Here is a 24,000-nt window from a genome sequence, read left to right as displayed (position 1 = left end):
AGGCCCTGTGTGAGGACAGGATCCTCACAGAAAGACGAGCATGAGAGAGAGAGAGAGAGGGAGAGAGAGAGAGAGAGACCATGATTCCTCAGTGAGGACAATTCTCTCACTATTCCATTTGTTATGGATATGTTGTCTGCTCTGAGGCATTTGGCCCGCAGTAGAAGGAGGAGAGGAAAAGATAAGTGATACCAGGAGAGGTTCCCTCTCTTTTCCTCACTCTCTCTCAGTCTCACTTGACATTTCCTTAAACCACTTCTTGCTCCTCTGCAGCCAAACCTGCCTATACTTCTCCTTTTGAAGTTTCTATTGTAGTGAGAAGGAAGCAATAACCACCGAAATCACGTGGACCCCTTCACCTTCTCCTCCAGAACGGACCGGCCGGCCCACGGGCGTCGTTGGGCAGATGACGAGCAGACGCAGGTGGTGCTAGTGGACTGGGGAAGGGGGGACAGGTGAGCTCCACGAGACAGATGGCGAAAGGAAGTTCAGCGAGGGCAACGGACAGCCCTGAGGGGAATCGCAGAGGAGCGTCGGACCAGCCTGTTCCCTTCAGCTTGGGTTGCTGGACAGCCTCATCCCTCCCAAACACACAACACGGGCCCCTCCGTGGTGCCAGTTTCCCTCTGCCCCTGTGCAGATCGGCTCTGGTCACGGGAGCACGCAGGCCCGCTCGAAGTCTCTCCCCGTGCACAGATGAAGAGCCGGCTGGTGGCTCTTGGCAGAGGCGGACGCCATATTGTTTCTGTCCGATTGGCTCCTTGCTGCCTGGGGAGCTGTCACGTCTGTATCCACCGCTCCTCGCGGCGGGCTTGTGATCTGCCAAGCTCATCTAAAACCTCATTAGCGACCATGAAGGACTCACTTGAAGGACAGATCTTTTACACTCGTCGCGTAAGATTGACTAATTGAAGTGGCGAGCCTCCGTCTTGACAGTTTTTGCCCCTTTGAAGGCCCCTTTGAAGGTCTGTTTTTGGCACCCGTGTTGTTCAGGGGAGAATTGGAGCGTTTGAAGCTCTGGGGTTGTTGAGTTTGGAAGTGTTGTGTAGAGAGAGAGGAGGGAGGACGGCATCTCATGACCAAATGCTGGCGTGGGTCCATCAGAGCAAATCCAATCTAAAGGGTTTTATGAGGTGTTGTGAAGAAGAAAGCTTGTTGTTGGGAGTAGCATCTGGCTTGCAGGGTAATTCCAGCGTAGCGCAGGAAACCCTCAGGCCACCACCCAACGTCTCTGGCTGAATGGCATGGATAGGCCTCTCACTGGACATAGTGGATATGGCAGGTAGCACACCCCCAAGCTAGTGTGCTTGTGTGTGTGTGTGTGTTCGTGCGCTTGTGCTGCTTATGACACGGGTGTGTAAATTCCTGGAGGCCAATGATTCCCATTTCCCTGCTCTTGTCCAGCATGGGTATGCATGTGTGCGTGCGTATGTGTGTGTGTGTGTGTGTGTGTGTGTGCGAGGCGGGTGTGTGTGCGTGTTGTTCTGCCTCTCGCTGCTGCTCCTCTGGGCCATCTCCTGGCTGGCAGCCCAGTTTTATCACAAGCTCGCTCTTCAATGCGGGGCCTTACAGGGACAGGACAGGAAGGGGAGAGGGGGAGAGCTCCTCCTCTGAGCCCAGCCTCGAGGGCAGGCAGCGGGGGAAAGGAGGGCTAGGAGGGGGGTGCAGGGTGGAGGGGGCTCTCAGGTAATGAGCCAGTAGACAGCTGTTGACAGGAAGTGCTACCGCTCAACACCTCTCATGAAAGGCTTCTCCCCCTCAGCCGCCAGCCTCCCCCTCTCGTCTAATTTTCCCTGTTTTCTTAAGAGTCTGTTTTGTTTTGTCTGTTTCTGTGGTAGTTTCTTTTAATGGACATTTCTGAGCAGTTCTGAGCAGGTGAATATGACATGTCGTACAGCTAATGACAAGTCAGCTACTCATGCTAGAAGGCTGGTATGAGAGGTCCTCTTTAGAACAGTTTTACGGAACTTCGGCTTGGGCAGGGCATAAAAAAACCCCACTGTTGCAAATTACCTGCTTTACCGAGAACCAGCTTTGTGTGCATTCGTCATAACCGAAACTACAAGATGACAAGAATGTTGAGAAAAGAGGAAGGAAATGTTTTTTTCATGTTGTATAAAGTGGTATGATGACACTGGGTGCTGGGAGTATCCGGAGTACGACAGGAAGACATGGGCAGTGAACAACAGCCCCTGATGCTACCCTGCCCCCTGCCTTCTTCCATCAGGCAGGAAACTGGCATTAGGGTCTGGGGGCTCGGGGTGGGGGCTCGGGGTGGGGGCTCGGGGTGGGGGGGTGGGGGTGGGGGCTCGGGGTGGGGGCTTGGGGTGGGGGGTGGGGGGTGCTGGGTGTGTCGGTGCAACTGGCACAGCGGCGGGCACCGCGTCCGATGGGGGGGAGGGGATTGAGGTGGGACGTGTGCTCGGCGCGAGGGGACGGGGGCGAGGTGGGAGTGCCAGCGCCACGCTATCATTATCAATCCTGCTGTTGCAGCAACCTGCCCAATCTGTGCCCCCTTCTGCCAGTCTGGGTTGCCATCCAAGCGCTCAGCGGATGAGCGCGCTGTTCCCGTGGTGCCCTCGCCATCTTTCCCCCCCTCTGTCTCCCGCTCTCAAAGTGACATGAAGCAGAAGACAAAAGCCTCTTGACTGCTGCGCCGAGGGGCACTGAGCATGGCACACACGGCATGCAGTAACCCAGCACCTGCAAGCACACAAGCACACAAGCACACAAGCACAGTGCTCCCAGCGCGGTGGAGCTTCAGAGACCAGGGGGGAGAGCTATATTTGCAAATCAAATAGGCAACTCTGGAGACAGACTAGAGACAGTGCCTGGAAGTCTGCCCACACAGAACTGAGCAGTCATAGTTCAGTTCACACACACACACACACACACACACACACACACACAGGCTCACATGCCAAGACTAGATCTGGGAACAGCGCTGCGCTGAAGATTCAATCACACCCACTGTCACGTATACAAAATCTGCAGTTCTATTGTGAAAGAATATTTGCTCCACAGCCAGTGTGTCATATGCTGCTCGGCCATGAAAAAGGAGTGTTGCAATACCAAACATACAATCTCACATTCAGGCTTGCTCAACAGCAGTGCAGGCAGATTCAGCAGTCACAATGCAGCATGCAGCATATGACTCCCTTCAACTATTCAATTGTTTATGCTAGTTTGCTCTTAGCTGTTTGCTCTTAGCTGGGAGATTTGAATCTCAATACAAATCATTCCCATGACGATATTTATAATCACAATTCATGCTTATTTCATTTCATTGTACTAGAGTGAAATAGGCTAAAATTGAGATGAATACCTGTTTGCAGTAGTTGCAGCTTTACTGGGAGGTCAGATCCAAAAAGTGGCCCTGCTATACATGCCAGTGGGATTAGGGGGTAACTCCTATGTAAGGTAGTTGGTCAAAATAAGGAGCTGGCAATAGTAAAAGGATAACAGGATATACGATACGATTACTAATCAGACTACAATAGACTTGACTCCCCCCCCCCCCCCCCCACACACACACACCCCACCCCCTCCCAACCCGCCTTTTCCACTCAAGGGCCAGACACTATAAACAGACAGAGAGATGCATTATCCTAGTAAAGCCTCACTCGATCTTCTTGCTTGGCTGAGTACCAAGCAGCTCTGTCTCTGTCTCTGTCTCTGTCTCTCCAGTTGCAAATGCAAATGGGAGTGTGGAGCTTCAGTGCTGATAAGAAGGCTTCTCATTTCACCTCCTTTTGTTTCTCAAACAGAGATGAGCTGAGTGAGCTGAGCACTCAGGAGATGGGGGTGCATGTGTGTGTGTGTGTGTGTGTGTGTGTGTGTGTGTGTGTGTGTGTGTGTGTGTGTGTGTGTGTGTGTGCTCAGTGGGAGGAGAGAGGTTGATCGAAGAGTCCATCCCATTGTGTAGGTTTGAGTAAAGTGTCGATGGATATTTGGAAAGGGTGTGTGAATTGCATAGGTGTATGCGTGCATCTCTCTGTGTGTGTGTGTGTGTGTGTGTGTGTGTGTGTGTGGGTTTGTGTGCCTGTGCGTAATTGTGTGCTTAGATCAAGGCGGCAGCAGGAGTCATGTTTTAGGCCAGCAGCGCGTCTAGCGTTGTTGATAGAGTTTGATGGATCTCTGTCCCGCTGTCCTCTTGCTCTTTCTTTTCTTCTCTGCCTTCGTTTGTCGCCTCCTGGACGCTCAGACACTGTCAGTCAGTCAGCGGCCTTCTCTTGACGCCAAATACAAATTTTTTTTTTCAAAGGGCCTGTCAACACCTCTCCCACGGACGTTGGCACGGCTGCATAAACAAAAGGGTTCACTGGAGGTTCAGGCCTTCCTCTATTCTTTGGCCAACCTGTGGTTGTAGCATTCTGCTGAAGAGCTAATGCTTTTGAGTGTGTTTTCACAACATATGCGTTTGGTCGGAATTTTACTGGATTCACTTTTGGTATATCGTCCTATTTGATCTTTTGGTCTATTTTGACAAACAATGGCCCTTTGGAATGGTGATTTACTCTGGGTGGCGTCTGCAGAACCCATGTAAAGGAATTCTCCTTCACTGTCAAGTGAAATAGATGATGCTGGAGGAGTGGAGCTGGAGAGAGATCAATAGGTCTGATTTGCACTGGCAGTTCAGGAGGTGGCTACACCATGGTCAAGGACAAGCTCTACTCGGCCAGAGCAACATTGTTCTCCTCTCCTCTCCTCTCCTCCCCTTCCCCAGATCTGTCCCCTTTCTCTGTTTTTTATCAAATTCCTCCTTTTATGCCCCTTTTTCCCCTCTCTTTCTTTTTGAAGTCTCCCCACTCTTGTAAAAGAGCCAAGCTGGTGCTTTTTCTGAGCCCCTTGGTGTGAGGGGAGGGAGGGAGGCAGAAGGTCTGGGCTGGAGGTTAAGTTTAGGCTAGCCCTGTGCTTTCCATTGAAGGTCCAGCAGAAAGGGGGGGTTTTGAGGCTGTAAAAGTTAGAATTTTAGAGCCTCCCTGTCCCCCCCCCCCCCCCCTCTTTTTTCCCTATTTTATGATTGGGTCCTTTTTTACAGGCTGGAGCTACAGCTGGTGGTGTGAATAGCTGCCCAAGGTGACTGGGTCCCAATAAAGTGTGAGCCAGCCAAGCTGGGGCCCCCAGCCCAGCCATGCGACTGGCTTTATAGGCCAGCTTACGAGCTTGGGCCACCATTAAAATCTGGCAGGCCTGCGCTGAGGAATTTAGGGCCAGAAAACAAGAGAAAAATAGGGTTTGTGTGTCAGGGGTTGGAGAGCCAAAAGGGGTTGAAGTTTAGAGAATGACCGGGGGTGAAAGTTGAAAGAAATGCTGTGTTTGGGGGGGGGGGGGGGGGAGGGTAGAGTTGGGGGGGGGGGGGGGGGGGGGTATACTAACAGAGTAAAAGTCTGTGCCTGTCTTTGGAGACATCTGTGTTTTATATCAATGAGTGTGTATCCCAAGGTTAAGCTGAAGTCTGGAATGAGAAAAAAAAATACTACCGTCACGTTGCATGACTGTCGTGTGACTTCAGGTGAAGCTAGATGGCCCATGTGCGTCATCATATGTACTCGTGTCTGCTTGAGTGCACGTCATTGTATTTGTGTGTGTGTGTGTGTGTGTGTGTGTGTGTGTGTATATGTGGGTGTTTTTGTATGTGTGTGTGTGTGTGTGTGTGTGTGTGTGTGTGTGTATATGTGGGTGTTTTTGTATGTGTGTGTGTGTGTGTGTGTGCCACAAGAGGAGTGGTATGCACCCCTGCAGGCACTGTGGAGTGCCAGGAGCCAGTCCAACTCGACTCGGCCCGCCGTGTGGTATGAGGAAGCCGGGCTCACGTCTCCGCCCCACCACAGCCACCTCCCTTATCACGGCATCTGACAGGCCCACAGCTTATCTCCCAAAGTGCTAAACTGTTTGCTTGTTTTGCTTTTGCTTTGTGTCAATCACCCCTACTGGGCTGTCCACAGCCCTAATCCCCTCTGCAAAGGCAGGAGGTGATGAAGCCTGGGGAGCCAGATGATTTTTAGTGATAATCACGTGTCTCCAATGCTGCCTGCCCGCCTGTCCCTGAAGGGTAAACATTCAACAACAATAAAAAGAAAAATATAGAAAAAAACATGGGTCAGTTCCTGTTGACACAGCAGAGAGAGAGAGAGAGAGAGAGAGAGAGAGAACAAATGAAACCACTCAAGGGGGAGTCACATGCATCACATGGGTTAACAAACTCTTCTGCTATTCCCCAAAATTGGGACACATCTCTGCTTTGGAATTAAATGTCACTGGTGAGAAGGAAACGAGGCGTTGGTAATGTGTGTGGATATCGATGTGGGTGACTTACATGGAATGACTGAATGTTTCTGTCTCTCCTCCCTTTTGCAGCTGTGGAGACGCAAAGCACCAGCTCTGAGGAGATGGTGCCCAGCTCACCCTCCCCCCCTCCCCCACCGCGCATCTACAAGCCCTGCTTCGTCTGCCAGGACAAGTCCTCAGGCTACCACTATGGTGTCAGCTCCTGCGAAGGCTGCAAGGTTAGTCGCAGGGCGCCGGAGCTAATACCGCATGAGGCTCATTTTCAGAGGATTTCCGAGCCTCCATTTACATAATCCCTATGAAAATTCCAAGGGTCCGACAGAAAGATCAAGTGCAATACATGACCTACAGTTCTACAGGTTGCCATCTCCTGTGACTGACTCTACTGCCATTAAACTACCCCTAACTCCCCCTAGGTTCAAATCAAATAGACCTGACCTTCTGAAGATGTTTACTTGCTTGCAGTTACAACATATAATGTATCCTCACTCTTAATATAGATAAACCTCTGGATTGAAGGTGATCGTTGTAATGTAATTCTGATTGAATTGTTATTTTTAGTTTTGAAGAAAAATAATTCCGTGGTCAGAGCTCCGATGGAACATCTCTTTTCCAATAACATGCAAAATCTGTAATAAATTAGAGCCACTTAATGTATTTCAGTTGTGCAGCGTTGCTCAGCTGGGTTATGGGAAACGCTAATGGAGTAGAAGGTCATTTATCTGAGAGCCTTAATGACATCATTGCAAATTGAACAGATTACAAAGCATTCAGATGACTGAAAACGACACATGTTCAAAAACCATAACAGGTTGTAGCAGTGAGAGAATGACAGACCGCGCCATGACTCCTGACATTATTTCACAATCCTAACTTTGCCAAAGTGTAAATGTGTTTCAAATCTGTTGTACTAGATTGAGGGAGAGATGAAAACAGGGTCAAATAAGAGACTACAGTGTACGTGACAACAGCGGTGAAGCACACACTAATGGGCCGTCTGTCTCCTCTCTCTCTCTTGCTCTCTCTCTCTCTCTCTCATTCCCTCTGTGCTGGCTGCAGGGCTTCTTCCGCCGCAGTATTCAGAAGAACATGGTGTACACCTGTCACCGTGACAAGAACTGCCAGATCAACAAGGTCACGCGCAACCGTTGCCAGTACTGCCGCCTGCAGAAGTGTTTTGAGGTCGGCATGTCCAAGGAAGGTGAGCTATGAAGGCTAACCGTGGCTAACCCAGTGGATATGCGACGTGGATCAACTTGCATGCAGACACAAGAGACCAACCACAGACACAAGCACCACACATAAACAGACTGACACAACATGGACGTGCATAATGCACAAAAGATACCTTTCTACCTGAAAAAAGAGATATATCCTGTACCACAAAATTAAAAACCACACACACACACACACATAGACACAGAGCAGACGTTTCCTGTAATTTAGTCAATTTTGTGGATCCTTATGTGACTGTTCTGAAATACTTTTCAAATATGCTGAAATGACTTTGAAAGTGTGAGTAATGTGTTTTCTAACACTGTGCCCGTGGCACCACTGCTGAGAAATATTTCTGGGAAATTACCCAACGTTTCACTATGACCTGCCCATTAAGTTGGCTTTAACTGGTGTTTGCCGTGAGATGAAAACAATGGGGGTGTTTGGGCTGAATCATCTGGGAGCAGAGAGGTTCTGACTGTTCTTTTGCCCAGGGTCATAAAGAGTGTCGTCACTTGCCAGAGTGGCATGTTTGCCCACCACTGGTCCATTGGGACATGTGTGTCTTTATGCATGTAGGATGTGTGTAAGGAGCGGGACCACATTGTGCCTTAGCTATTACTGGATATCCTGAAAGGAAGGAAAGTAAGGGAGGCGTGACAGGGAGAGGGAGAGAGAGAGAGGGAGAGAGAGAGGGAGGGAGAGGGAGAGAAAGAAAAAGGGAGGGAGGGAAGTAGAGAGGCAGAGAAACTGACAGTTCAGTGATATACAGGTTTGAACGGGTCAGCTAAATGGTTAAGGTGGCCTGAGGAAGAAGAACTGATTGATGAGATCATAGTTGGGTGAAAAGTCTGTAACGGCCACTTACACTTGAATGGCCAGTGTAAACCTATTACATCCAGTCTTGGATTACTTCCTGCATCTGTTGCATCTGCAGTGGGCAAGCCGTAGATCTGGAAACTGATGACCAACTCAAATCTAAAGGAATCTGGGATTAGATTATGTAAAGTGAGTGTCAGCCAGCCTGACTTTCAGATGTTGACTCCATTTCCCATGATCCCCTGTCCTTAGCTGTGCGCAACGATCGGAACAAAAAGAAAAAGGACGTGAAGGAGGAGGCCGTGCTGCCAGAGAGCTACGAGCTGAGCGGAGAGCTGGAGGAGCTGGTCAACAAAGTCAGCAAAGCCCACAAAGAGACTTTCCCGTCACTGACCCAACTAGGAAAATACACCACCGTGAGTCATCCTGGCAATGACTAGCACATAGTTACACATATTCAGAGATATTTTCACACCACTAGAACAAAAAAAGAACTTTGAAAAGGACATGACTTGAAACAGCACTATATAAGAGAAACTACTAGTGTTCATTTGTATGACCCACCAATGACTGGAAAACAATGTGAAAACAACTGGTTTCAATCTCTTCTGTCTGAATCACCAGGCAAAGCACTGCAATGTGTTCTCCCTTTGTAGTCTACTGCACATGTTTCAAAAACAGTAACAATACGGTGCTATTTATGTGAAATGCTATCAAAACGTATTTCTCTTCCTTATCTCTCTATCTCTCTCTCTCTCTCTCCTTTTTCAGAACTCAAGCTCAGACCACAGGGTACAGCTGGATCTGGGGCTCTGGGACAAATTCAGTGAGCTCTCCACCAAATGCATCATCAAAATTGTGGAGTTTGCCAAACGCCTGCCAGGCTTCACCACGCTCACCATTGCTGACCAGATCACCCTCCTCAAATCAGCCTGCTTGGACATCCTGGTACTTCACCTCTGCACTGCTCCTCCTATCTCTTCTCCCACATACTGTACCTCCATTCCATTGACCGACGCCATTGACCTTGGTCATAGCTTTGTGATCTGTTCAGTGTGTTCTTCTTTATGTCTGACTGTCTCTGACCGACTCCTCTGTCCCTCTTGCTCAGATGCTGCGGATCTGCACGCGCTACACTCCAGAGCAGGACACCATGACCTTCTCAGACGGGCTGACCCTCAACCGCACACAGATGCACAACGCCGGTTTTGGCCCTCTCACGGACTTGGTGTTCGCCTTCGCCGGACAGCTGCTCCCGCTGGAGATGGACGACACGGAGACAGGCCTCCTGAGCGCCATCTGCCTGATCTGTGGAGGTACTGCGGCCGCCGAGACGCAGCACTGCTGCTGCCCTCTGCTGTACTCAAGCTCAGTTACATAACAAGCGCATGGCCATGACTAGATGATTTCTTTTTTTTTTTGCCATGGCAGGGAAGTGAAAGGAAAGCCTCTAAGTTTAGAAGCATGCTACTGATCTCATGAATACTAATGCTGGCTTGAAAAGAGTCCAGTGTGGGAGGATAGAAAGTACTGAGGGGCTGTGGGAAAATGAGAAATGCTCTTTCACAATAACATTGAGCTAATCCTCTCCAAACGTTCTCGCTCCGTTTCCCTCCCCCCTTAGACCGCATGGATCTGGAGGAGCCGGAGAAGGTGGACCGGCTGCAGGAGCCGCTGCTGGAGGCTCTGAAGATCTACGCCCGGCGCCGGCGTCCCAACAAGCCCCACATGTTCCCCCGCATGCTGATGAAAATCACAGACTTGCGCGGGATCAGCACCAAAGGTCAGTTCACCACACCAGCCTCTTCACAGTGCCCGCAGCCTGCCGTGGTCCACGGAGATTCTGCCAAAAAATATTTGTCTATTTGCATTTGCAGCAGTTCCTCCCTTTGAGGACAAGGCTGTTTTCGGGGGATGTGATCAAACTGCACCACAAGTGTGTCATAAAATGTATAGCTGTTCTATAAGTAGGAGTCTGTCATTTTTGCACTGCTGTGAATAGTCCGTGTCACTGTGGTGCTGGGATTGATATCAGGTTTTCACAGTTTACGGAGCGTTAAATGCAAAGTTGTCTTTGTTTACTTCCAGGGGCGGAGAGAGCCATCACGCTGAAGATGGAGATCCCGGGGCCCATGCCCCCACTCATCAGGGAGATGCTGGAGAACCCCGAGGCGTTTGAGGAGCAGTCGGAGTCCAGCGAGAGCAAGGCCGAGCCACCGCCCATTGCCACGCCGCCGCCGCCGAGCGGCCCGCCCAACCTCAAGCAGGAGCAGGAGGACGAGGAGGACAGCTGGGCCACGGAGAACCGCAGCGAGCCCTCGCCGGAGGAGGAGGACGATGACGACGACGACGTGGGGGACGACGACAGGGCCTCGGACAGCGAGGGAGAGGCCTGGGGAGGGCAGGACACCAGCCTGGAACCCCCCAGGCAGAGCCACATGGGCAGAGCCCAGTGAACTGATAAAAAAACAAAAAAACATGTACACATACACTCTCATAGACCCTTTTCTAAACCTCTGAACACCCCAACCCCAACACACACACACACACACACACACATAAACAAACACACACACATTTTGATTTCCCCTGTCTGGGGAAGCAGTAGCCTTACTTGTATAGATCCTTTTTAACTCAGGCCAAAATGGTCATCGATGAGTGACTTTGCAGTGAAACAATACAAAGGTGTTCTTTCAGAGAAACGGTCTACCTTATGAACTCTACCGTGTGGCCAAGAGGGAAAACACGAGGCAAAACAATGGACTTTCCAGACAAAGCAGTTGTCTCTTTTCTACATTTTTTTCTTTTAAAATCATATTTGTATCTAAATAATGGAAAGGCCAAAACAAAAACACACCAACATGAAACAGTTAACACTGATGGTTACCTAAACACTTCCTAAGACAACTACAGGTCAAAACCAAACGGAATATGCTATGTACTATTTTTTGTCATTGACATTTTTCTGACTTTTTGTCATTATATTTTATGACTAGGCCCATACATATCTATATATGTTTATTTTTTGCCTTTGTGTAATATTTCTTTTGTTAAAAGTTGTGTTTGAATAGCGTTCCTACAGAGAGACAGAGACAGGACAATTGCCTCATCGTAACTGGCAGACCTCTACAGAGTCTCACACTCAGCTGTTGGGCTGGGCTCCTGGGCACTTTGGGCTCATTGTAGATGTCAATGATAATCACCTCAGTCGACCATGCATTGGGCACGATGTCAACACCATCAGATCAGGCCATTGGCATTATTTTACTCTCGTTTCCACCTTTGTAGATCGGAGGGTGCTCTTCTTTTGTGTGTGTGTGTGTGTGTGTGTGTGTGCCAAAGTTAGCAGATCGTACTCTGATCAGAATGTGTATGTTATCAGGGATCCCTGGATTACAGACACCACAGATATGTCTCCTCTATCAAATGCCTTGATTCATCACTCATCAGCCCTACATGTGCACAGACCTCCAAAGCACACATTTGAACAGACTCCACTCGCAGTAGGTGTCTCAGGCAGAGCTGTTCATTTTTTTGCCATACGTGTAGCACTTTTCCAAACCTCGTGGTGACACAGGGCCCGGTGTGTGCTCAGTGGAGTGAGGAGGCACGAGGTTTGCTGCAGGACAGGTCACTAATCTCCAGGACTGCACATTCAGGACTCTGCTTAAGAAACGTCATCCAGTGCTCTGGCAATCTTGTAAAGTTGCAGGACTGGGCAGCACTCCAGTATAACATATGCACATACATGGTAGTTCACACACACATACACGCACATCATCATCATCATTATCATCATCATCTTTATCATCATCATCATCATTTTCTAAAGCTGTCAGAGGGAAGTATTCAGACTCAGGGTATCTCTAAGGACCAAACTCTAGCTGTCAAGACACACGCTGGAAACAGGCAATATTTGTTTTGCATGTGGTTTCAACGCAGTGCATTAAATCAAGGAGTCCCTCAAATGAACATTAGTGTAAAAGCTTGAAAAAGGATCTGCCAACACAAAAGTGACAAAACCATCACACAAAGTACTTCTCTCTTTTGGGATGCACAATGTGTTGTTTTTATTTGTGCGCATCATCATCCATCCTTGACAAGAGAAGTAGAAATAATCAAGTTGCAGATGGCCACTTTGACATGACGTCAACGTTCTGGCCCAACATTTAAGCAATACAAAGATAATCAGGAATTCCAGTGTATTTTCATGTGAACTGGCAGACTTGTTGTTTGTGTGAGTGTGTGAGAGAGAACATGTACAAGCTGTAGCCTTTTTTCCTCCAATTGTCTGTGAACATCCATGGGCGTGTGTGTGTCTGAGTATGTGTGTGTGTGTGTCGATGCTTTGTGACGTGTGAGTGAGGAACATTCACCTCATTAGCAGCCACTGCAGTCTATCTTCAGGCAAGACATTGCCGTCATGCAAAACGAATGTTGAGATTACGTTGTTCTATTTTCTCATTGTTGTTTGTCTGTTATTTGGACATTGGCTGAGGTCTGTTCTGACTGTCTGTTCCTCTGCTCATGCCAACCAACTCTGTCATTTAAAAAGAAAAGCCATATAAAACAGTAAAAGGCACAATAAACAACATTTTTGTGAGATTGTTTTTTTATTTGTTTGTAAAGCTTTGATTTGACCGCCCCGGCACTTCAGATCCATGGTAATAAACATTTGGGGATTCAGTGGACTCTAACTCTTAAAGAATAGAAAGGCCCAGTAATGGGAGGGATGGATTTCAATGAATGCTCACCAAGGAGCAGATACTGATGTGCGGTATAAAACATCAGTCCTTTGAAGTACTGAAACTAGCAATATAATTAATAATTATACCTGTGGGTAAAACGACCCAGGAATATAATGATTTAACTGTCAGCTGTTGTTTTATATCTCTCTGGGATTTTTGATGACAGCTGACCTGATTCCAGAAACACACAAACTCCCAGTGTATTATAAAAAGATACATTTAGGATCATTTAAGGTGTAACTCCATAAATACCTTATGTCCATAAAGTAATAGAAGGCACCACCTCTGCTTTACTGGTAAGGAGAGAGTACTCCTTTTTTGGGGAAACAAATCTGTCTAAAACAAAATATTGTAGCACAAAAAGAGCTCTGCTGTACCATTGACAGCATAGTCAATATGCATGCTAAAACAAATCAGTTTGACATACTATGTAATGAAATCCCATTAGTGAAACATTTCTCTGTCTGAAACATGCTGGTCAAAAATGTGACCATTTGACATTGCTCATTGCAGTTGGCTTTGATTTTGTGGGGCTTTGATGTACAGCAGGGAAGGCCAACCCTTCTGGAGAACCACAGACAATCCTGCAGCAGTTTCCATGTGTAATCTGACAAACCTCAGGGAGTCTTTTAATGAAATTCTGCTCATGAGAGTCCATGATGGGGAGTGACTGTACTTCTGGGCAATCAACCAGCAGAGGGCAATCACGATCCACAAATACAGTACATGCATTCTGTCCCCACTAACACACACCAAGCACTGTGCCCTCATGTGAATACTTGTTTGTTTTTTTCCAAGAAGCTCACCTCATTCTTTGATTATTTACTGCATACTTTTTTAGACACTCATACTGCGTTCTCACCCCGCATATTCACTAGTGCTGGGAATTTAACCATCGTCCTTTGTCCAAACACATCTGAATCTTCATTGGTGATTTTCCTTTGATGGCTCTCATATGAAAGCAAGTCATTCAGCATATTATGAGTTGAGTCCACATGGTGGACATGTGAATACTTCAGTTGTTTGTGCACTGAAAGCCAATTTAGGATCAAAACACTATTTCTTGGCAGTATGTGATAATTCTACACAGGTGGCACAGACTTGGGTCATGTCCTTGCCATCAGTCAAAGAGAGCTCTTAAGGACAATCTTAGACAGTGACAATGGTATGACTGTTGTGGCTGTTTAAGAATAAACACCTAAACTCAGCACATAAGATGAAGACAATTCAAATTTTAAGGTCAACATATGCTCAGTGTAACATAGAGACCAAAGTTTCTCAAAAACCAGAATGTGGAAGAAGTAATTAATTGGCTCATACAAGAGGCCCCCTCAATCTCTCCCTGCCCTTGGCACGTAATGGTGTGCTGTTATGTTTTAAAGCACAAATGGAGAGAGATGTGTGATAAACAGGGATAGGGGGCTATTAATGGAATCACTGCTGTATTTAATGTTTATTAAATAGAGATAAACTAGGTCTGGGATTAAAATATGGAGCGTGCATTATACAACGTTTACAAGGAAGAAAGGAAATGGCCTCATATATTCAGCCACAACAAGCCATGGGAATGCAAGGGGGGGGGGGGGGGGGGGTTGCATTTCAAAGAGACAGTACAGTACACACACCTTTTAGTTCCAAATGACTGTTTGACCAAGAATTAAGTAAATTATTTCACCAAGTGTTTGTGCAGAAATTAAATACTTGTGATTTGCAAAAAGTCAAAAGCACTGAAATAACACAGAATGAAACTGAACAGAGGGAACAATGCAAAATGTAATGAATGCGAAATGAGAGTTAGGCACATGGCACAAAGAGATGGTTTCGATTATAAAAATGATGCCAATGTATACAAAATGACTGCATATCTGTGTAGTCCAAATTTCTGAACGCAGACTTTTTTAATTCCTTTGCAAACAAGCAATAGGATCTCTCTCCTGTAGGCACTCAGCCACATTAAAATACACACGAAAATACCGACATTCCAGTGAACATGGCCTCCAGTGCTTTATCTTAATGGCTTTCGTTTAGTCTGTTCATCAATTTCTTTCATTGCCAGGAAGGGCCTATTAGCTGACCAGCTGGATGTAGAATTAGAAGACCCTAGGCAACGATCCTGAAATATCCAAGAGAGGAGGACGGAGGGCTACGAGGGGAGAAGACCAATATGGGGGGTGGGCAGAACAAAGAGAGCCGAACAGAAGGAGGCCATCTCAGTGGAGCTCGGAGGCTTTCCACAGGGTTGCTGGGGAATGTTTGGGTGCGATGACTTGATGCGGGCCAATTATCCTCACATGAAACACAGGATTGCACTTCCATCAGTTTATATGACTGCCATACGCATACCCACAAGGCGAAGGATTGTCAAACGCCCGACATGCTGGATGGGAGGAGGAGCTTCCCGAGGAGATGAGGAGATGAGAAGTGGGGAAGGTTGGGGGAAGGTGATAGACACTGGGAGGGAAAAAAAAGAGATGTCGTAAATATTTACACCTTCCCTTCTGTCGGACGAGCTGCAGGAGCTGCGTGTGGAATTGGCTGGATGGGGGGGGGGGGGGGGGGGGGCTGCAGCAGTACCTTCCAAAGCCAAGAACAAAACCACAGAGAAGGCGAGGCGATGAAGCGCTTCTGTCCTGAAGAAAAAGGCCCCCCAAAAGAAAGGCAGGCGCAGCAAGCGAGCGGGTGTTTTTTAGGCGCGCGGGCCAGGCGGGGAGTCATAAAGTCTGGGAGATGTGCCCTGGGCCTGTGGGTCTTCATATCTTTTACATTTCTAATTAAAAGAGATAAAGGGAGAGGGAGTCATCAATCCTACAGTGATTTCCCCGTTAAGGTTTTAGAGCGGCCCATAAAGCAGGCAGCCCGGCATCATTGATTTTATAATTAGCTCCCATCACGCCCGCGCTGGGGACGGATCGAGGAAGAGAGGAAGAGAGGAAGGCAGGAAGAGAGGAAGAGAGGAAGAGAGGAAGGCAGGAAGAGAGGAAGAGAGGAGGCATAGGAAGGAGGGAGAGCTGGAGGGGAAGTGGACGTGCCAGTAGGGGAGATGGAGTAAAGGAGTGAAGGTCAGTGGAAATAAAGGCGGAGGGGGGGATATCACTTGGCGATAGGTCAGCAGGTCGGTGTTTCTTCGAAAGGTGGGCCAAGCCCCAGAGAGGCAGGAGGAAAAGGGCACTGGAGGTTTAACAAAGCAAATTCTGGGCATGCTGGTGCTCTTCTGCCCTACTGCATAAGCACCTTGGAGCTGCTTTGGACTGGGACATGAGGTGAGGACTAGGGCAATCACAATCGTACAAGGGCAATCACAATCTTAATCGCAATATGAACCAATGAAATTACCTAATAGCAAAAACTACAAATAATCGTGCACGGATGTATGTAATGTTTCTGTCCTCCTATCCTTAAATGACCTGCCCAGGGATGCAAAAAGAATTTCAGCACAAACTGACAAATAAAGTTGTATCGTTAATTTTGTCACATTTCTGACTTTTATATTCATTTCATCCTCCTTGACTATGCCACTTCTGGTTGGTTGGTGTGCGTAGTGTGTGAGGGGCACAGAAATTCTGATTGGTGAGCTTCATTGTCGGTCGGGGGTGCTGTGCTTCTTGTGCACCAGGTGTGCTCACCCATCAGGGGTGGCACACATTAAAGAGACATTTGGATTATTGAAAAATCAGAATCAGAAAAATCGCAATTAGATATTTTCCCCAAATCGTGCAGCCCAAGTGAGGACCCCAAAAAGGCCCTCCCTTCAAAACATGTTTAAAAATCCAAGAAGCTCCATATTTGAGTAATAATCCCTCATGGCACACTGGTGCTGCCCTCAACACTGATCTCCAGATGCATAGACCACTAAATCTCAACAGTACAGTAGCTGACAGGGCCCTACCCAATACCTTTTTGGTTAAATCTGTGGTTACGTCCCTTGCATTGTTTAGTATTACGAGCAAAGCAGAAAAAGAGAGGACTCGACTGACACATAATATTTATTTTATTATTGAAACCCACCCACACCCTATACAGTATTGAAGAGTCTAGAAAATACATTTTAGACAGGAGAATATGGGATAAACACCATCATAGTTAAAGAGTAAAATAACACACGAACACTGTAATCTCAGAAACAAAAGACTTGGCCTCAACGCCATTGACAACGACTGCCCGCACAGGAGTACAGTACTTTGAAGTTTCGCAGTACAGACACTCTTAAAAAATACAGGACAAACGTCTTTGTGCTGAAGCCAAACATGATAAAAAGCTGTTGTTTGGAACCAAAAAGATACATGTTAATCTTTCCACTAAACATGACATGAACGGAGCTTCATTTGTTTTATGACATTACAGCAACTCACTGTCACGAGTTTGAGAATGACATCACTCAGACACACCTCACATAAGCCAATTCATACTAGCTTTATGACTTTTGTGTATTAGGACTGAATTCCTGAAAGATTAAGTACAACTCCAATGGTATTGCCAAAATCTTTGATTAGTCAAAGACTAGGTTGAGTGACATAGTCACAAGGAGTTGTGTAAGGACAGTCCTTCTTCAAATGTATTAGCTTTGCTACGCTTATGGTTGCCTGTGACGGCACCAATGGTTTTTATACTAATCTGAGCAATCAAAAATTGTAACTAGGATAGCAAACAAGTAAAAAGCCAAAATGTTAAGTCATGGTATACCCTTAATACAGCAATGACAGTAATTCAAGCAAGTCATAACTAAAGTTAAAGATCTTAAATCTTACGTAGACAAAAGTCATACTGATTAACAATAATAAAGCAAGTTCTGTAAAATGCAAAGCAATCTGGTATCTCATAAGCCATTAAAAATGCTCTCTTGCTGTAAAACAGGTGCAAAGTTCAGCAAATATCAAATAATCTAGGCAAAACTGAAGGGCCTCAGCCATACTGAAGTCTTCCCAATCACAAGCCATACAGAGAGACCAACCGTTTCCCATATTCCATGATATACAGTTATTTATAAATGCTTACGTGAAGATTTTTTTTGCCAAACTAGCCTAAAATTGAATAGTTTAATAGTAAAAATATTAAAGTGTAAATAAACAAACTGTTGCTGAAGAAAGAAAAAAAAAGCTATGTCCCTCTGTGCAACACAAGAGGTAGACTGTGACAACCTCACCACACAATAATGAGTGTCCTCAAATGCAAACAGGAAAATACAGGAAATTCATGAGTGTTATTCAGGCACAAATTTAAAATTACTAGCCTATAGTGTGGAAAGAGAAGAGGTTGAAATCCACACTGGCATATGACACTTTTCTCAGGCCTGCCTCTCAACATTCTCAAATGCCTTTAAGATTATCATTTAGCATCTATGATTTGGGTTTCTGAGAGGCATATGGCAAAATGCATTGAATGCTCATATGTGACCCTGCAAGGCAAAACCAGAAAATCCACAATAAACAAAAGTACAGGTTAAAATGTCGAATTTCACGTTTTCGCATAATTCGACAGTATACAGTCTACACTTTCATATTGTGAACAAATTTCATGGAAAAACATAAGTTGTGACTGTTAAACCCTGACTTTATTTAGGTGAAGATTCAACACATTAGCGTGACAATTTACTTAAAAAGGTGATTTTCTCCTCTTCTGGCGTATCGTGACGGAAGAACCATGCCAACTTTGGATGCGGTTATCTTAGCAATACTTTTTGCAACACCCTCGATATACATATCGTTGGAAAGCTTAGTTTATGACCGTTCATGTGAGCACAATAACTCAATTTTGTAAATTTTACCAATGCGACTGGTTTCGCCTTGCAGGGTCACTTATAATGTTACCTCACCATACATACAGTGGGAACAGTAAGCCTAATCTCCAGGACTTCTCCTAAACATCATTACCGTCGACTGCAACAAACCCTCCTAGGGCACACAAATACAGGGGTGAAAATAATAATGATTAAAAAAACATTTACAATGACTTCAGGAGCTTAAAGTGCATCTCCCCTACCTCTGCTGCAAAACAATCACTGTTCTACTGTCTATTTTCATTTCCCTTCTCTCCACATTATACTGCATCTGACTTCATCTCTCTCTGTGTTGCTTTCCTTCGTTCCCATCATGTCATGACTCATGTCCACACTAGCAGAGGGAGGACATGAAAATCTTAGGTTAAAAACGCATGGAAACAACCCCCAGACCCTGTACTTCAACTTATTGCAGGTACATAATATAAAGCTGTATTTTTGAAACACTGGTCAAACTACTCTGGCGGCAGAAATTACTAAACCGTTCAATTAAAAATGGGCACCCACACACAGATAAACATTTCACCCACACACACACACACACACACACACATGTAAGACACACTTTAAAGTGACCGTAAAAAAGTTTGTCTTCACTTTTTTCTACAATTTCCTTCCTAGAAGAGTCCAAGAATGCTATTGATATGTGTTGCTGCTGAAGTGTGTTTCACTCAGGTGGGTTAACTTATGTTTTGTGGCGTGAGAGGTTTAGTGGCCAATGCCATTGCATAATGGACGTGCATATAACATCCCAAATCAAATTGCATATTTGTAACTGTTGCTGAATGCCAGTGTGTGCTGTAACAAAAGAGCCAAGTGAAGAAAACGTAACGTGATGAACCCTGGTAAACGGCCTGGCCTCCTGAAGACTGATGTCAAGCACTTCACCACAGGGGGCTGTCCGCCAGGTCACTGAGGGAGACAGGAGAGAGTAGAGTTAGTGAGTGTGTGGGTGTGTGTGTGTCAGAGTTTCCGCTTGAAAAAATGGTGCCGGTCAAAGTGACTGGCAGAGGTTTCGTTTTCCGGACATTTTGATGATACGCCTTTCAAATATCCTATTATCGTTTCTTAATTAGTCAAGTTGAGGAAAACTGGAAAAAGGCTATTAGAGAATGACATAATCAGGCCATATAGAATGCAACATGTTTATTAGCCTAACTTAAACATGCTTATAACTAGTGTCAATTTAAAGATCTAGCCAGTCTCTACGCCGTTTTCATGGACAGCAAGAATCCGCTTTGTTTGTTGTTTTAAATAGGCTACGTTGTTTGTTGCTGCCACGTTATCTCCAGTGGTTCAACAGTTTCACTTGTGCAGATGCGCCCACGCATTGAATGACCGCTCACAGCACTACCCCCTAATGCTATGCCTCTTTATTTGATAACACTAAATTAAGAAATATTTTCTATTCTGAAAAATGTTTAGTTTCTTTTTCTTTCGGTCCGCGGACCAGCAATCTCCTCGTCGAGGAGGTGCTAACCCTGCAGATCATAGACAGAGAAAGAATGCTCTGGGAACAGAACACAGTTGCATGTCCAGTGTAGCCATGTGTATGTCTACACAGAAAATGTTGTGGTGCGGCCACACCCCCCGTACCTCCACTTCAAACATCACTGATTCTGACAGATACGCCAGAAAACTTCGGCTTTTTCGCTGGTGGTGGTGGAGCTGACCGGGCATCTGAGGTTTTAGGCGTTACCGATTTACCATCATCCATCGCGTCTGGCCTCTGAAAAAAAGCTTTTAAAGCTAGTCTGCCTGGGCCTGGCCATGTTTGAACCATCTCACTCATTCGCTCATTGTTAAACAGACATTTTAAGCGTGCGCTTCCTATTTGAAATGCAGCATATGCGTGTTGTTTAACGGTAGAGCCGTATTGGGGCCAGGGACGTATTCTTGCTTTAGTAGCCTACATTTTACGCTTACTCTCAAATTTAGATTGTGATAGGGGGACGGGATTATTAGCCAATTTCAATTGGACAATTTGACAGGAGAGATTTAATTTTGTCGGACATTTCATTTTTTTTCCCGGCCAATGTCTGCCAATTACCGGACAACGGAATCCCTGGTGTGTGTGTATTTCGATGCTACCCTGTTAAGTGTCTATGCATAGGTTTGTGGGGGACAGATTTAAGTGTGTAGAAACTTCACACAAACTACTGAGCTGACTTATACTTGTCTTTCTAAAAGACCTACTTTCCTTACTCGCAGTGGAAAGACCAAGTGTGTGTGTGTGTGTGTGTGTGTGTGTGTGTGTGTGTGTGTGTGTAAGTGTGCGTGTGTGTGTGCCTGCCCAAATGTGTGTGTCTGAGGGTGTGAACAAGAGCTGTGAGAGGTTAGTCAGGAAGTGTGGAGTTGGGGCGGTGAGAGGAAGACGGGGGGGGGGGGGGGGGTTGATGGCAGAGAGAGGCTTTTAATGAGGCTGAAAATTGGCCGGTGACTGTCGTAGCGCCCTACGCGTAAATCACTGCTATGGCTTGCTGTCACGCGTCTGTCCTCTTGTCCTGCTTCTGTAGCGCTCACTCTCCCTCCCTCTATCCATCTCCCTCTCCTCTGTGACTGCATCTCTCTCTCTCTCTCTCTCTCTCTCTCTCTCTCTAACATCCCTTGTGTCGCTCGTTTTATGATGCACCACTGAAAACTTCCATCTCTGCAACATCCCCTGCCTGTCATCATAAACACGCAGGCTGTGACAGTCTGTCTGTAGGGGGGGGGGGGGGGCGTTCATGTATGCAGGAAGGAAAGAATGTGTTCGTGGATGCAGCGTGGAAAGAATGAAGGTGCTTGTGTGTGTGTGTGTGTCTCTGCCCATGTGTAAAAACATCTGTGTGCTAATGGCGGTGTGGGCGCTAATTTAAATTGTTAGACAGGAATGCATGAGAATGTGCTAAGTAGCTGCTGCTCTACCGTACTTGACTTCTGAAACATCTGCAGACACAGGTGGTATCTGCACACTATGGCCCATTTGTTTCTAGGAATGTGCTTTTGTGTGTGTGTGTGTGTGTGTGTGTGTGTGTGAGAAGGTGCGGGTACCTGAGAACAGGGTCACTGTGGTCAGGGAGCAGCAGAGCGGTCTCCTCTCCAGAGCTGTGGCCTCCACACTGGGGAACCTCGCTTTCCTCCTCCTGTACACACACACACACACACACATAGGCAAACACACGCAAACACACACACACACACACACACACACACACACGCAAACGCAAACGCACACACACGCAAACACACACACACACGCAAATACACACATGCAAACACACACAGGGTGTTATCCAAGAGCAGCAACACTATCCATGCAACTGTGTGCCCACCCCTGCTGGTATAACACAATCAGAAAACGATTTCAGATATAACCTCCGGAGTATATGCGGAGGTTTGTCAAACAGAGGTCCTACCCTTCGGATGATTCAGATATGATGCTAACCTGCGGACCTTATACTGACCTTATACGGACGTATGTGTGAACGACATACACGCACATTACAGAATCTCTGTGTGGTTGTCGAGTGAGGGGTGGGGGCTTGTAGAGTTCAACAATACGAGATATGACGCAGAATATATGCGGCCACTGCCTGTCACAGCTGCTTTTTGTTTACAAAGTGTAGCCTATGCATTATGTAGGCTAAAGAGAAATCTATTGTGCGTAGGCTAATACTTGAAGTAGGCTAGTCACGTAAGTGCGCACTTGAAATTGACCTACAGTATGTGTGCTTCGAATAAACACATTTATCTGTTTTCAACGTTATGTAGCCTACCAGAATCTGGTTTGTGTTGGAGAGAGAGAGAGCATGCACAAACTTTATGGTAGGTTACCAGCCAATTCAGTAGGCTAACTCAAGACTTCAAGGCCATCATACAACGTTTTTAAGCAACAAACAAAATACTGACATAACAGTGATGTGGTTCGTTTTTTCATGGTTTATTTTTTTCCAAAAGCATCCTCTCCCCATGTGTCTATTGCATTTACGTAAGGAGCTTGGAACAAAGTTGGGTTTTCTTCGTTTTCATTTTCTCTAGGCATATATGCTCAACAAATATCAGCAAGCTCAGCAAGTCATATGGGAAGGCTATCAATGAACAGAAAACCGTGTTGGCTAACAATCTATTAAATACTCCTATTATTGTTGTCAACGACGTCGCTGTAGGCTACTGCCTTTTCAGCGCCTTCTGCTTATGGTGATTCAGTCTTTTGAATTCGTTTGGCCTTGCCATGCAGTTGTAGGCTACAACGTGCCATTCCCTTCATGTGTTCTATCACAATGTTGTATGCCCTCATCATGGACAGTAGCTCCGTGATGTCTGCATCTTTCCAGGTCGGAGATTTTCTGGACAGCACTATGCCACTCCATCATAACACTGGCATTTAAGTCAGATCCAACCACATGGACGCGCGAAAGAAACGTCACCAACACGCCCTCTCACTAGGTGTGAATTTTAACCGCATGTTCTACGCCTCATTCAGACAGAGCACATTTACATAATGTCCGGAGGAAATACTAGGGGGGGAGTAGTAGAACAACAGGCTAAATTCGGACTTCCATATGACCGGTTATGTCGTTCAGATATACGGCCCCACCGTTTAACATCGGCAGAACCTCCGGTCTTAAGGCCCATTCACACCAAGAACGATAACGATAACTATAAATAAATATCGTTCTCGTTAATATGAATGACGACGTTCACACATAAACTATAACGATAACGACATGAAGAACGATATCGTTGGAGATCACTTTCAGAGCGATTTTCACAACGATAAAATGCTAATAGCCAATCAGAACCCATCGAATTTTAGCCGTCACATTTATTAACACAAGGAGAGACTTTGTTTATCGTTGTTCAGTGTGAACGCTTTTATCGTTATGGTTATAGTTATAGTTATCGTTATCGTTCTTGGTGTGAATGGGCCTTTACACGTATGTCTGAAAGCGCTTAGAGTGACATTCCTGTGGCTGTCCCTAGTGGAGCAGGCCTGGTCCTTACCGACTCGGAGCTGTGCGCGAGCGTGTCGCCGGCCGGGGGGCGAGGCGAGGAGAGGGGTGCCGGCTGGCTGATGACCACGGCCAACTCTCTGGAGAGGGTCCGGGGGGAGGGCGGAGGGGTGGCCGGCAGCAGGGGCTCTTGCTGGGGCTGCTCACACAGGCCGTAGGG

The 24,000-nt window shown here is 46.4% G+C and overlaps 2 protein-coding genes across 5 annotated transcripts in view; one reads left to right on the top strand and one right to left on the bottom strand.

Annotated features, from left to right (window-relative positions):
- rarga (retinoic acid receptor gamma a) overlaps window positions 1-24,000 on the top strand; it is a 61,613-nt gene that overhangs the window by 33,926 nt on the left and 3,687 nt on the right. For 2 of the 3 annotated variants that reach the window (XM_042096786.1, XM_042096787.1), the window contains 7 exons: window positions 6,361-6,509; window positions 7,351-7,492; window positions 8,578-8,741; window positions 9,097-9,273; window positions 9,437-9,641; window positions 9,950-10,108; window positions 10,414-12,928. In XM_042096786.1, coding sequence (XP_041952720.1) covers window positions 6,361-6,509; window positions 7,351-7,492; window positions 8,578-8,741; window positions 9,097-9,273; window positions 9,437-9,641; window positions 9,950-10,108; window positions 10,414-10,781 — 1,364 coding nt within the window. In that variant the 3' untranslated portion in view covers window positions 10,782-12,928. Of the gene's footprint in view, window positions 1-6,360; window positions 6,510-7,350; window positions 7,493-8,577; window positions 8,742-9,096; window positions 9,274-9,436; window positions 9,642-9,949; window positions 10,109-10,413; window positions 12,929-24,000 lie in introns of those variants that run through there. The other variant, XR_006032647.1, reaches the window with a different exon arrangement.
- The window catches only part of calcoco1a (calcium binding and coiled-coil domain 1a), a 14,732-nt gene continuing 9,809 nt past the window's right edge, over window positions 19,078-24,000 (bottom strand). For both annotated transcript variants that reach the window (XM_042096783.1, XM_042096784.1), the window contains exons 13-15: window positions 23,833-24,000; window positions 21,880-21,971; window positions 19,078-19,758 (exon numbers count right to left, since the gene is read on the bottom strand). The exon at window positions 23,833-24,000 is cut by the window's right edge and continues 83 nt beyond it. In XM_042096783.1, coding sequence (XP_041952717.1) covers window positions 19,731-19,758; window positions 21,880-21,971; window positions 23,833-24,000 — 288 coding nt within the window. In that variant the 3' untranslated portion in view covers window positions 19,078-19,730. The remainder of the gene's footprint in view (window positions 19,759-21,879; window positions 21,972-23,832) is intronic.

The sequence above is a fragment of the Alosa sapidissima genome, chromosome 7, assembly GCF_018492685.1.
Source record: "Alosa sapidissima isolate fAloSap1 chromosome 7, fAloSap1.pri, whole genome shotgun sequence".
Classification (NCBI taxonomy): domain Eukaryota; kingdom Metazoa; phylum Chordata; class Actinopteri; order Clupeiformes; family Clupeidae; genus Alosa; species Alosa sapidissima.
This window is presented reverse-complemented; position numbering and strand designations above follow the sequence as displayed.